This window comes from Drosophila melanogaster, chromosome 3L (genome assembly GCF_000001215.4).
Source record: "Drosophila melanogaster chromosome 3L".
NCBI classification, from domain to species: Eukaryota; Metazoa; Arthropoda; class Insecta; order Diptera; family Drosophilidae; genus Drosophila; species Drosophila melanogaster.
This window is the reverse complement of record NT_037436.4, coordinates 12,083,300-12,096,625: the sequence shown is the minus strand read 5'-3', so window position 1 is coordinate 12,096,625 and position 13,326 is coordinate 12,083,300. Positions and strand designations below refer to the sequence as shown.

At 36.5% G+C, this 13,326-nt stretch overlaps 1 protein-coding gene across 1 annotated transcript; it reads right to left on the bottom strand.

Moving 5' to 3' along the window:
• Window positions 1-7,400: 7,400 nt before the first annotated feature.
• On the bottom strand, window positions 7,401-8,000 carry CG17154 (uncharacterized protein). The gene has a single exon (NM_140287.3). The coding sequence runs from the start codon at window positions 7,920-7,922 to the stop codon at window positions 7,554-7,556; it is 369 nt and encodes a 122-aa protein (NP_648544.2). The 5' UTR covers window positions 7,923-8,000; the 3' UTR covers window positions 7,401-7,553.
• Between the last annotated feature and the right edge of the window lie 5,326 nt (window positions 8,001-13,326).

Below are 13,326 nucleotides of genomic sequence, written 5' to 3'. Positions count from 1 at the left end.
AACCGATCAGAAAACAACCGAAACAAAAATAATGGCGAAGGTCGTTCAAAGGCAATGCAAACTTTATGTTTTCCTTTTTTATGTTTGGCGTATGAGTTTTTGTCGTTTTATTGAATGTTACTTTTAAGTTCTCAGAAGTTTTTTGCGAAGGACGTTCAGAGTTTTTTTTATGGAGTTTCCTTTGATGGTGAGTTTAATTAAATTATGGAAGCCACGTTCTAAACATCTATTCAATAACATTTCGGAATGACATTTTGAAGTAATAACTCTATTGAACTGGGCGAAAATAAGTATTATAGATCTTGGTTATATGTGATTTAAAAAATTTAATATATTCTCTATTGAACAAAGCCAGAGTAAAAAACTAAACATTTTTAAAAGTGTTTTAGAATTACTTAAGGAGGTAGTAAGGGGATTTTAAGTGTAGTAAAGTATAACAAAAGTATATGTTAATGAATGCTACTCATTTGTTACGCTTACAAAACTTGTTTGCTAATATTTCTATAAAACATTTCATTTATCATTAAGATGTTTGTTAATATTATTTAAGGAGATTAGCAAAACACCTTAGATTCATTAAGAAAGAGCATTAGGACTTCGTTCTGGTCGCCACTTAATTGCTTTTAAATTTGCGACGAATTTTACTTACGGCACTTGGCTGCTGAGATTTATTCACGAAACTGAGCGACGTTGATAAGACCGCTGCCTAATTGCTCCTGTACCGGACGTCAACGCAGTTTTCGATTTTCAAAACCGTTTTTGTTGTCTTGTTTTTTTTTTTTTAGCTGGCGATTTTGGTTTCAGTTTGTTCCCATCATAAAGTTGTCGACTGGTTTCCTTTTTTTGGCATCGACGACGACGACGAACCGTTTCTGTCAGTAAGTTGAGGCGAGGCTGAGATTTTCTTTTTGCCATTTTGTGTAATTTATTTTTTGTTGATTTCATTTTATAAACATTTCATTTGGGTAGTAGTTTGGTGGCTCGTTTTTTTTTCCCCCAGGAATGTGGGTCAGCTGCGACACTTGGCTGACCACGGATGTGCCTGAATTTGGGTGCTGGGATTGCGTTTGGAGCACCTGGGATGTGGATCGGTAACTAAAGCTTACACGGTTAATGCGCCTGGATGTCGGACACGTATGTATGACTGCCGGTTTTGTGGTCCACCAACTGGGAGACTTGGATAAGAGGTGTCAGCTATCGCTGGGGAATATGAAACGAGTCCGAGACTGCGCTGGAACTTTCTGTCCTACATTAATTTCAGATCGAAATTACAGACCGTCGACGGCTGATGTATTACGCTAATGGACAGCTTAATGTGCTCGAATCAGAGCCTGGATTTATTAATGAGTTTATCTGGCGGAACCCATAATCATGTGCGCTATAAAAAGGGGAGAAATTTCGCTGGAAAACAATACCCATATTAAAATAATTTCGGCGAAGCAACAAAATAGGGATACAAAGTGTAAATCTAATTTTAACAAGCAAGTTGTTAGGATATTTAAAATTAAATAGAATAATATTGTTTATTATTTCTAGATTAAAATCAAAAGTAACATATCAAATTACAGTTCCGTAACCTTAAACCTTCAGATATCTTAGTTGAGATCTTTGTTTTAACCCCTGAAACCATAATACATAACCCGACCTCGTCAAAGATCGACAAAGTTGATTGAGACAACTAAGAAATTATCATATCTGTCTGTTAGCCATTAGCTCGAAACGATTTTAGAATAAATAAACCTGATGTAAATTACATAACCATATATGAATGCATGTTAAACGATTCCCGGTTGACATGGCGCCTAGGTTTAGAATTTAGATCTTGCCCCAGACAAGTTATTTGTAAAATAATCTTTTGATTCGATATGCATCGAAACTAATTGCCTCGGAAAGGAATTAAGTTATTACCATATCAACATAAATAGAATGACTAAAGCAACTGTACTTATTAAGAATTAATTAAATGAAAAAACAATAAATCCGTTTAAACCTATTTTTATTTTTATATTATTTAATTGATTTTCATTAATATTGATTGTTCTCCTATGTCATGTTGAAATGTGTGTCGCAAAATTTTTTCCTGCGGAGAACAATAGATACGCTTGAAGTTTTGAATCTCAAGTGTTTTATGTAAAAAAAAATGTGGCGAGACTAACGAAAGTCAATTAAGGTTCGATTGCTGTGGCTGGAACACGCCTTCGAGGGTATCTATCTATCTACGTATCTATGTATCTGGTCGTTGCATAAACACATTGCGGCCGGCAGGGCGAAGTTGGGGGCGAATGAAAAATAAAAACTTTCTACAATTATTTTCAATACTATTGAACTTTTCTTCTACTTCACGCTGATTTACGCAACTTTCACGGCAGCCACAAAATACCAAAAAAAAAAAAAAACCCAAGTCTCAACCAACAAATTTATGGCCACAACAGCAGCAGCCGGCTCAAATCGAAAAAAAAAATAAAAATGAAAAAGTTGAGAAAAAAGACGCTGCTCAATGGCCCACGCAACTGCAGTGCAGGCAGAAACAAAAACTAAACCCTTTAGGAAATTTGTACAGAAAAGCCACGAAAACTGGCGACTCTCGCCGTATGAATCCGTTTAAAATCGCTGGCCGGGCCAACTGAAAACCGAAACTGCAACTGCACCTCCAACTGCAGGCTCCATCTTTAGCTCAAACTCAAACTCGAATCCGAATCCGAATCGAAAAAGTGCAACACCAACGCAAGTTGAAGTTTATTTTCAAGCCGTTTTTTTCGGCACAGTGTGCGGGCGGCACAGTGGGATGCATACCTAATGGAAATGGGATGAAATCTGAGAGTTCATGGCGCTGTTGATTTACACTTTTTTTGTGTTTTTTTTTGGAAGCACTAAGCCATTAATAACTATAAGCGATGATTTATGGGTATCAGATTTAGTTTTTCAAACTAAGATTTAGCTTTTCACTTACTGATAATTTTGTAATATTTTATTATTCAGATTTGTACATTTTTATAAGCTTGAAAAATTAGATAAGAGGAAGTTTGATAAATATTAGTTATTGAAAATCAAGAGTTTACTTACATAGAAATACAATTTTTTTTTTTAGATTTTATGTATATATTGCCTTTGTCTGGCTGCCTAGAAATTATATTCAGTAGTTTCACAATTCTGTAACTAGATCACTTACCTTCCAGCTGGGTTTTCACTTTCTTTTTATGGCGAAGGAATGTGTTTAGACACTTGGAATCAGATTTCCAATGCACAGGCAATCGCTTTTTCAGTTCATTGGCCCCACAGTGCGACGCAAATATATACATATATATCTGTGTGAATGGATATATATCAGATGGGATAGGATCGCAGTGGTTTTATTAATGAGCACAGACGCACGCTTAGCACGAAAAACGCCACCGGAGCGATGTGAAAACTTGTGGATTTCGATTTCGATGCGGAATCGAAGAGCTTTGTCTCAACATTATAGCCATATATATATCCACAGACTTAGCCATGGCCAGAAGACAGAAGATTAGGCCAGGCTCGAGAGCGATGGGGGCGTCATTGGCGTTGGCAGCACATCGCATATCAAAATGCCACCTCTGCGGTATCATGGCAATCATTATAATGTGAGTGGGATCGTGCCTATATTATAATGGGCATAAATATATAAGCTATCCCCAATATGGGGGCGCTTGGCAAGTGTCGCACGAGCAGAACGTGCCGCCTTGGTTTTTGGCTTTCGATTCGAAGATGGAACATAGGCTTTTGTTTTGGCCTCTTTCGAATGTTTTTGTTTTTCCGATTGTGTAAGATTTTGATTAATAGCCCCCCCTTGTGCAGTCCATCTATTTAGCTATTCTCGACCCGCTCGATCGGTCGAACAACAATCATTATCGTAAGTGTTGCTCACCAGTTGGTAAATGCCATTAATCAAACAGCTTTACATTTTATTTTGGCTCCATTTCGTTACAGCCAAACAAATTCGCGGGGAATACCAAAATCGAAACAAAAACAAAACAGCAATTTAATATTGCTAATGAATGAGTGGTAGTGGTAGAGAAAGGTGAGTGACAGCATAACGAATGCTTCAAACTACCGATTGCCATTGAACTTGACTTGTGAGTGGGCAGCCAACTTCCTTATAGCTGGTATCATATGAAATATGGACCAATGTTGTGCGCGGGATGGCAAGATGGGATAATAAATATGTTCTATAGGATGCTATTGTCATTTTGATTATTTTTCTTTAAAAAGTAATCATACAAAATGAAAATTTTGTATGTGTCTGAAATTAATAAAAATTTAATATTTATTTTAAAAGATTTAAATCTGAATTTCTTTATGCTCAAAACACACTTATTAAATACTGCCAACACCCATGCATATAACCCCTTATACAAAGTATTTATTTATTAATGATTTAATGGCTATCAATTATTGCTTCCCATGAGCTAATATGAGCTTAATTAATTCCACAACACGGCTCGGCTTACAGGAAAATGATTTCCATTTAGCAACGTAAGCAATGCAAATGTAGAATTTCAATGAATCTGAATTAAATCACTAATCTTATCAGAGCTTCTAAAAGCTTTTCAATCATAAAGTAGCTAATTGCCACAGCAATTATGAACGTAAAGGTCATGGAAAATGTGTATATATATAAAGGAAAAATGTTAATTGAATCTTTTTTTTTCGATTCTGCCATATGCAGAAATTATTCACCTGCAAGCCGGCACGAATGTCAAAATAATCACAGCGGCTTTTCCAATTACATCCGAATTATTTATGCCGGCCAATACTGAATTCCTATATCCAGGGGCATTTATCACGGCTGACAGTTGGGACGGCGCTCAGCATTCAACACGCCAAATTCAAAAACCGAAATCCAAAACCAAAACCGCCAAATCGCCGCCAGCAGTGGTCAGCGCATAAATCCGCCGACAAACTCAATCAAAAAGGCGAACTGGCCAGCCTAGCTCATTTTTTATGTGTACAGGGGAAACTGGCTATCTAAAACTGGCATCAAAACTGATGCCAATAAAATAATAATTAATATGTGTTTATAAAACTATGCAGATATATTGTGTGGTGCGCTTCGTCACTACGTAAACTGTTATCTACAGTGGCAGAATAGTACTAGATATATACGATACTTTCTGAATGATCTGTCTATTTATTTTGTGTAAAAGGATATAAAAGTTAACTCAAACCTTTTTATTGATGCTCCACTGTAGCATAAATGTTTCGTTAACCAATTTTGTCGTGAATGCAAATTTCTGTGTACACTTTTAATTAACGCTAAAGGTTGTTTACAGCCATTATTGGTGTTGGAGTTTTTCCAGCACTTATTTGACTATTGGGCCAGCTCGGCTGTTTACTGATTAGCGCAAAAAATCAAGGCACAAGTAAAATAATAGACGGCCAATCAAGAAATCTAATATTGAATCACGAAACGAACCCGCTTCCGAACTCGATGTACAAATGAATGTACGTATGTGCGTATGTATGTATGAAGTACCATACATACATAATTTGCTTAATGTTTACTTATGCTAATCGGGGACATTAATCAGACTTGTTAACAACATTGGGCACGAGTCGCGAGGGGTCGCCTCCGATTTCGTCCATGCCGTAAATGCCAAACAAATCAGCAGCAGTCGCACCGAAATTACTTCATTTTTCGTAACTTAAATTGATGGATTATTAAATACGAGAAAGAGAGAGAGAGAAAAATGTTCAAAAGATTACAAAGGCCCCAAACGAAACAATCAATGTTGGGGCTTTTTTTAATCTGGGATGCCCAATGGGAAATAATCAGAGATGGGGGCAATAGAAGATTTGCCACGGTACAAACACATATTAAAGTGTTAGAAATAAACTTTTTAATAAGAGTTATATTTTTAATAACTGTAATGCTATTTCATATGCTTAATCACGATCCTTTTTTGATTTTTTATATCCTACGTGCTAGAGAAATGGTATATATAAAAAATTGTATTAAAACTTTGTATAAAAAGATGTATTGAAAAACCTTTTTATCTATGCACAATATCAAAGAGTTTCCAAACTATCTAAAGGGTGTCGATGTCTAATTTATTCCGCCCTTAGTAATTGAATTTAAATTAATTGCGTAAAATCGTGTTAGCCCTGCATTATACATTATTTTAATTATACCACTAACCGCTTTGGTAACAAGCTGCAGCAGTAAATTTCCACATGGGCACGCTTTTGACGCACGTGCCAACGCAACAACTACAACAACAGCAACAACAAACAACCTCATCTGCAGCAACAACAAAAATAACAGCAACGAAGCACAGTGCAAAGCGAAATGCAGGCAAACAATACAACAACAACTGCAACACAAAAGAAAGTCGAACAAAGCACACACACACACACACACTCAAACAACAATGGCTCCAAAGGGGCTCACAGATGAGCGGGACTTAAAGGGGGTTTTTTCCTCCAAAGCCGACGCACTTTTCGCTTTTGAAAAGAGCGAAGCGGAACCAGTTTCGGAAATATAAACTGATGAAATGCCCATGATTTTTCCAATTCACGCCTAGCGCGTTACATGTTTATTTCATATCCATAAAGTTGGGGAAAAGCCACCTCAACCTTTCTTTAGTTGGAGTTTTCTTGTAAAAAAAAGTTATAGTATTTTAACAATTTCCTTAAAAACTTAACAATGTCATTAAGTACGTTAAAATTATATTATAATAATGAGCTATAAAGTCTTATAGTTATAGGTCTGGCTTTCCACAAACAGCTTACAGGTTTTAAGTACATTGAATAACTTAAATTGGTGTTTTGCAAATAATTAAATGATTTTCAATGGTAATTTCATTTTTATTAGTAAACATATATTATTTTGCATTTTTTTTTAACATTTGTAATCTCCTAAAAATGTTGATGCACTTTGGTGCAGCTACAGTTAGGATCATAAGAAATCCCCATTTCGAAGTTTATGCTTCATCTGTGGAGGCGTTAAGTGATGAAGGGGAAGGGGTGGGTATCTATTTGGAATGGGTAGAGATGAGAGTGGAGCTGCGAAGAGTTCGTGGAAGAGTGTTGAAAGCGAAGACAAATAGTACACATTTAATTATGACAAGGTGACTCGGCTACGCCTCTGCTCCTCCACCTCTGATCCCCACTGCCCACCACCTGGCCATCCATTTTCCACTTTGCCGGGAAATTTAACTATGAAAATTCAGACGAAATTTGATTCGGTTGCTTGGCCCCCTGCTGACTTCTGCTGCCACTGACACTAATGCCTTTAATGATCCAAGTTGTCGCTCAAGTTGAAAACCGCCATTAGACTTGACTCCCCATTGTCTTTGGGACCAGTTGTCAGCACTACCTATCATGATCAGTGAAATACCTAGGAAACATTACATGATTTAATCGGAGAACATGAGTTTCGAGGAGTGGAAAATGTTGATTATTTTATAATTGTGATTTAACATATGCCTTAAAATTAAATAGTGGGTATGCACTGTATGCTTTTTGCTTGCAGATATTTCCGAAATATATGTGAATATGTATTACAAGATGTTTATAGAATCATCATACATTCAGTTGACTACATCTATGCTGTTTGCGTTCTCGCAGATCGTCTCGTAATCCTGACTAAGATCCCGGTGTATGCCCAATAGCTTCCGGTGGACCTTGACGAACTTGCCCACGTATATCGTTAGCTTGGCGGTTAGATTACTCCTCAACTCTTGCACGGTGCACTGCTGGTAGATGTTGCCAGCGGCAATTGTGCACGGTAGTCCATCATTGCGACCTTCTAGCATTTTCAGCATGCCCTGCAGCTTTTTGATGCACTTCTTCAGAGTTTTCTTCTGCTTGGTCAACTCGCGGTGCCGAGCATGCTGCTCCTCAACGTAGTTGATCACCTCGTTGGGAATGTTCGGGATCGAGCTCTCCTCCATTAGCATTTCAATTTAATAGAAAAAAATTTTGGGAGTGAATTTTTAATAGTTGCTCAAATATGATAGGAAAAACAAAAAAATTTATTTTGAAAATTACATATAAAAATATGTCATATATACTCAAGTAGTTCTTGAAAGTGGTTCTGTACGTAAAATACCCATCATAAGATTGTCAAATCTATTTGCCTTGTTGGGACACCTTTGAATGTGACCTAATGTATTCATATTTTCCATCATCTCTTTATGCCGCTTCACACCTCCGAGTTAGCCACGATTATGATTTCATCTGGCCAAAACAAAGATGGCCCATGAGATCTTCTGCGGATACAATGGCAATGCTAATCACATTAATAAATTATCCGCACCTCCGGTTGGAAACTCGCATCTATTGATTCTTTGATCGTTGTAGATGAGAATATTGTTATTGGCTGATTCACGACTGGACATTTGCAGTGGCTAAACATTAATTTTTCACGCTACCCTCCCTTGATTTATTCAAATTATTTTTAATGGCCTTTTGTTGTTGACTCTGTCACTGTGCTAAATGGCAGTACAAATTCCACAAGTCTATTGGAATTTTTACTATACAGCGACTATTGTGAATTAGTTGGAATTGGCTGACATCAGAGGAGTGGGGGTGGGGGGTACCACTTGTACAAATGGTTTTTTAATGCATCTATGAATTTGTTTTGGTTGCCAAATCTTTTGAGAAAATTCCCCGAATTACCGCTGAGCAGTTCAGCTTAGATTTATTTCTAACATTTTCAATGAAATATAGTCTTAAATCATTTCATAGCAACATATCATTTCTACCACTTGATTTTATTTCCTTAAATGATAACAATGTGTATGTGTAAGCTAAAAGTCGGCGAGTTTCAAGAGTTCCTTGTACTTTCCCAGTTCCTTTCAATGGAATTGAACTTCTTTTATGAAACAAGTTCTCCTGCCCTGCGATTTCACATAAACGGCCATACAAAAGACCACACGCGTTTTGGATGCCATTTATGAGCATTTAATCCTTTCGGGCAGCCCAACAATAGCCAACACCACACCAAAAACAACTGAAACACCAAGCGGAAACCCAAAAATGAAAAAAAAAAAAATGTAAGAAAATCATAAAAAAGGGTGTGCATTCAGGTTGATTTATATGATCATATTTCTATGGCTTTCACTGTCGCACATAAATACATATAATTTCTGGAGTGCGACACCCACAAACAGCAGTGAAAATTGAAACGAAATGAAGACATTCAAATGTGTGGCAAGGTGTGCCAAACTTAAATTTATGTAAATTTCTGCGTTCCGTTCTTTTTTTTTATATAAACTTCTGTGGCTTCTGGATTAGTCAAATGCGCCACACCTCCTAAGAAACTCTTTAAATTTTTTTGCTCGACCTGGCAATAAGTAGCAGTTGTAAATTCTTCGATTTTTTTCCAGGGCTTTTACCACGCGAAAGTTGTTTCTATTTACATTTACACATTTGTATGGCTCTTCAGAAAATTTCTCTAATTTTGTTGTACTTGTAAGTGGAAAAACAAAACCCAAAATTTCAACGTGTGTGGCCTTTGCTTTTCTTTTCCCCAAAAAGGGCAAAACCTTTACAATCTTACAGAACTTATGTACCTTCACTCTGTCGGATCGTATTTTTTTATTTTATTTTTTTGCTTACAACTAAAACATAAATGGGTAGTACAAGCGACCCATGTAAAAGTTGAGCTACTGTTCAACCGGTTGGTCTGGCAAATGTTAAAATCTGGCACAAATCTATTAGCCGGGCAGTCAAATGAAGTGTTGTCCCCCAGAAAGTTGAGGCTGGTCCACTAAAATGTAACACTCTCCATAGAATGTGACTGAAACTGGATTTAACTTACTTTCTTACTGCTTTTAGAGTATGCAATTTCCTTGATTAATGAACTTGTTCAGCGCAATTAAAGGAAGTTCGCAGTTGTGTTTAAACTTAAAGCGGAAATAGGAGCAATTACGCAATTAGATTATTGACTAGAGGCAATTATAAGGCCTCTATTTTCAGTGTTTACTGTATATAGCATCATTACTTGTAAATTTACCATTTTTCTAATGCCAATATCCGGGTGTTAAGAGAACGTTACGCCCACATGGCACGAATCCAAAAGATAATACATTATTGAAGTTCCATAAAGTAATCCACTTTATATGGGCAACCATTACTTGAGATTACAAAGACAAATATTTATATATGCTCTATGCTTTCATAGAGTGATTGCCTCATTCGGCACTTGAGATCGTTTAATTCGCACTTAAAAAGATACGCAAATTTCGAGCTAATTTTCAATTGTACGACTGTCAGTTTTGGGGCGAAAAGCTGAAGTGAGACCATTAAGACGACGCGACACTTGCAGTTTTATACACTTAAACATAAGTACAATAAACACATATTGCACATAGGCCTTAATTTGACAACTGAGAGGCATGAAATGACACCAGAGACCAGACCAGGCCGCTCATTAATCTGTCTAAATAAAGAACGTTCCGAGCGAAATCAAGCGAACATTTTGTGTTCATTTCGAAGTCGGAGCAAAAGTTGTAAATTGATTTGCCACCAAATATGGCAGACAGCTCGCTCTAAATTTTTTGGTTATTTATAAATTCGCCAAAAGCAGCAGCGAGCATTAAACAAACGCATAAAAATCATTCATGGATCATTTTGTGTAATAAATCTAGGCGAAATATTTCCATTTTTAGGAGGGGGAGTTCCAACATTTCGGTGCTCCAAAGTTTTTCATTTTGGTTCGCAGCATGATCGGAATATATAATTTTCGAACTGAGATCATTAGGAGCCACAGCAGGTGGAATTCATCGAATTGAATGTTTTCATAAATTACCAATGCTAAAGCGAAACATTTGCATAGGGCAACCCCCTGCGCCAATATTTTCAAAATCATCTTGCTACCATCCAGTAGGAATTGTGTTAAAACTTATTAATTTTCTTTGGTCAAAAGCGTTACACACAAGGGTTATAATAAATTTGTTTTATTGCAATAAATCGAGCGCTAAATGAAATCACGGCTTAAGCTATTTAATATGGAAATTGTTGTTTTGTTTAAGATTAAAAAGGGTATTCTACTTAATAAATGACTTAATATATGTTTTTTAACAAAATGATTATTAAAAAAATGTGTAATAAATATTAGGAAATGATATTAATATTATTATTATTAATATATAAAAGTTATGTCAAATGATATATCGGAATTCCCCTAATAAAAGCTTTTTCAACGTTATTTATTCGCTTAATTTACAAGTTAAGCGACCAAAAAAAATCACAAATTAATGACTGAGCTTTTAAGATGGTTATTTCGATCACTCCGGCTGTGGCTCATTACCATATTGGCTTTATTTATTTATTTTCGACACATTATTTGTATGGATTTGAAATATTTACACAATTCCCAAAATGAAATATGTAACTCGAATTCAAATCAAACAGTTTCCAAAGATGCCGCCATCGGTTGAACTCGAATTGGAATATTTGGATGACCCTAGCTTATCGCCTCGTGCGATGTCATAAATTTTGTGAAAAATATAGTTTGGCTTGAGCTTGAACCCTATATTTGTAATAGTTTTCGACTGCAGATAAGCTGATTTAATTTTCAATTCCAATTCCTGAGGGTCGCGCAATTGAATCGTATTTTTTTGATTGTGCCAGAATTTATGTTCTGGCCTCTAATATTTAATGGCATTTTCTTGGTGGCTAATAAAACAGATTTCCACTTTATTTTATCGCTTTCTGTCCGTCGTGGAAAGTTGCTTAGCATACTCGTTTTTCGATTTTTCATCTTTCACTGCCTCGCCCCATGACAATTTTTAATCACCCCAAAATTAACCGTGCAACACCAACGCATTTTAATTGTTCGCCAACGAGGCACAATTTATGACTCGCCTTGTGTCCCCAATAAAATTCAAATCGAATCGATTGGGAATGAAAATCGAAATGCACTCGCACTTTGATTCGAATCCCCCTTCATTGGATTCAATTCTATTTTAAGGTCTTTTCAATTTGCATGCCCAATCGATGATCATCAGCCAATTTGATTGGTCCAGACAGACACATTCGCATTTGGACTATATATTTTCCAGTTCTCGGTTTCAGTTTTTTTTTTTTATGAATTTATGGGCCGGCAGTTGCATTTTATTGCTGGAAAGTGTAGATTTCGTGTGGAGCATTTTATTTATTTTCGCTTTCCCAAACTGGCAACAAAGATTTTCATTTACTTATGATTGGATCTTGAAACGGATCAGATTACGCGAAATATTTAATAAATTGATTGTATGTTCGTAAACAATGATATTTTTTATTTCGTGATTCTGTCGTTGAAAATTCTGTTAACAATTGAGTAATTCATAAATATGTTGCGACCACAATTTATTTAAGGGATTTTGAACCACAAAATAAAAACATATTATTCGGGAGCAAACAACATAGAACAGCCTACATACACAGTTAAAAATTCTCGATTGATATGTTATATATTAAAATTAATAAAGGGTAAATGGTATGCATAAATCAAATATAATATATACAACAGAATTGAAATATATTTTTAATAAATGTATCTCATTTTATTCCAGTAACTTAGCCATTTTCTCAGTGATATTAGATATCAGCTCACCCCTTATCTTCTGTCAAAGCCGTAATAATTCACTTTTGGTTCAAACAAATGACAAATGCAAATATTGACAAACGACCCAACTGAATCAACTGACTGTCAATCTCCCCCAAAACGAAAACCCTCCCTATCTGTGCACAAAATGCAGCTAAATGAAACCCTTTGTGGGTTAATAACAATATTGACAGGTGAAAACCATTAAACCCTCTGCCGGAAGAGGAAGTCGACCGCTCTAAGGATATGCCCTCGATAAGGACGCTTCCCTTTCTCCAAAATTTGGACCCAAGTGATTTACGGTAGCCAGGCCAGCAAAGATAGCCAAGATCTTTCCATATTAACAAAAGAAGATATAACTACTAGACCTACCTGACGGAACCAGCCGATGCCACATTAACATTACAATTGTCGGTCGGAAAGTTAAGCCGTAAATTATCGGGGTTCTCGGGGAAGTGGTTTCGTCTATCGGTATCACTACCAACAAAATTAGCATATTTGGCCACTGTGTCTTTTCGGCCAAGACAAGAAACGCAGGCCGCGTCGACAATGGTTTAGGTAGCCGTAAATTGTCATGGGCTGGCAATGTTTTGGGCCTATGCTAATGTCGATCGTTGTCTGCCCACACTCAACTTTAACTCCCGGATCGAATTGAAACGGATTGGACGGATGGCATCGGTCCTCATGTTTGTGTATCCCTTGGGTTCGTGCTGTGGCATAAACAAAATCCGAGGATCGTGTTGCAGTTGCATTCAAGTTGAGGTTACTGC

What these genes read in the sequence shown, in the direction of transcription:
- CG17154 (NM_140287.3), bottom strand. Translation starts at nt 7,922, where the DNA reads ATGCTAATGGAGGAGAGCTCGATCCCGAACATTCCCAACGAGGTGATC.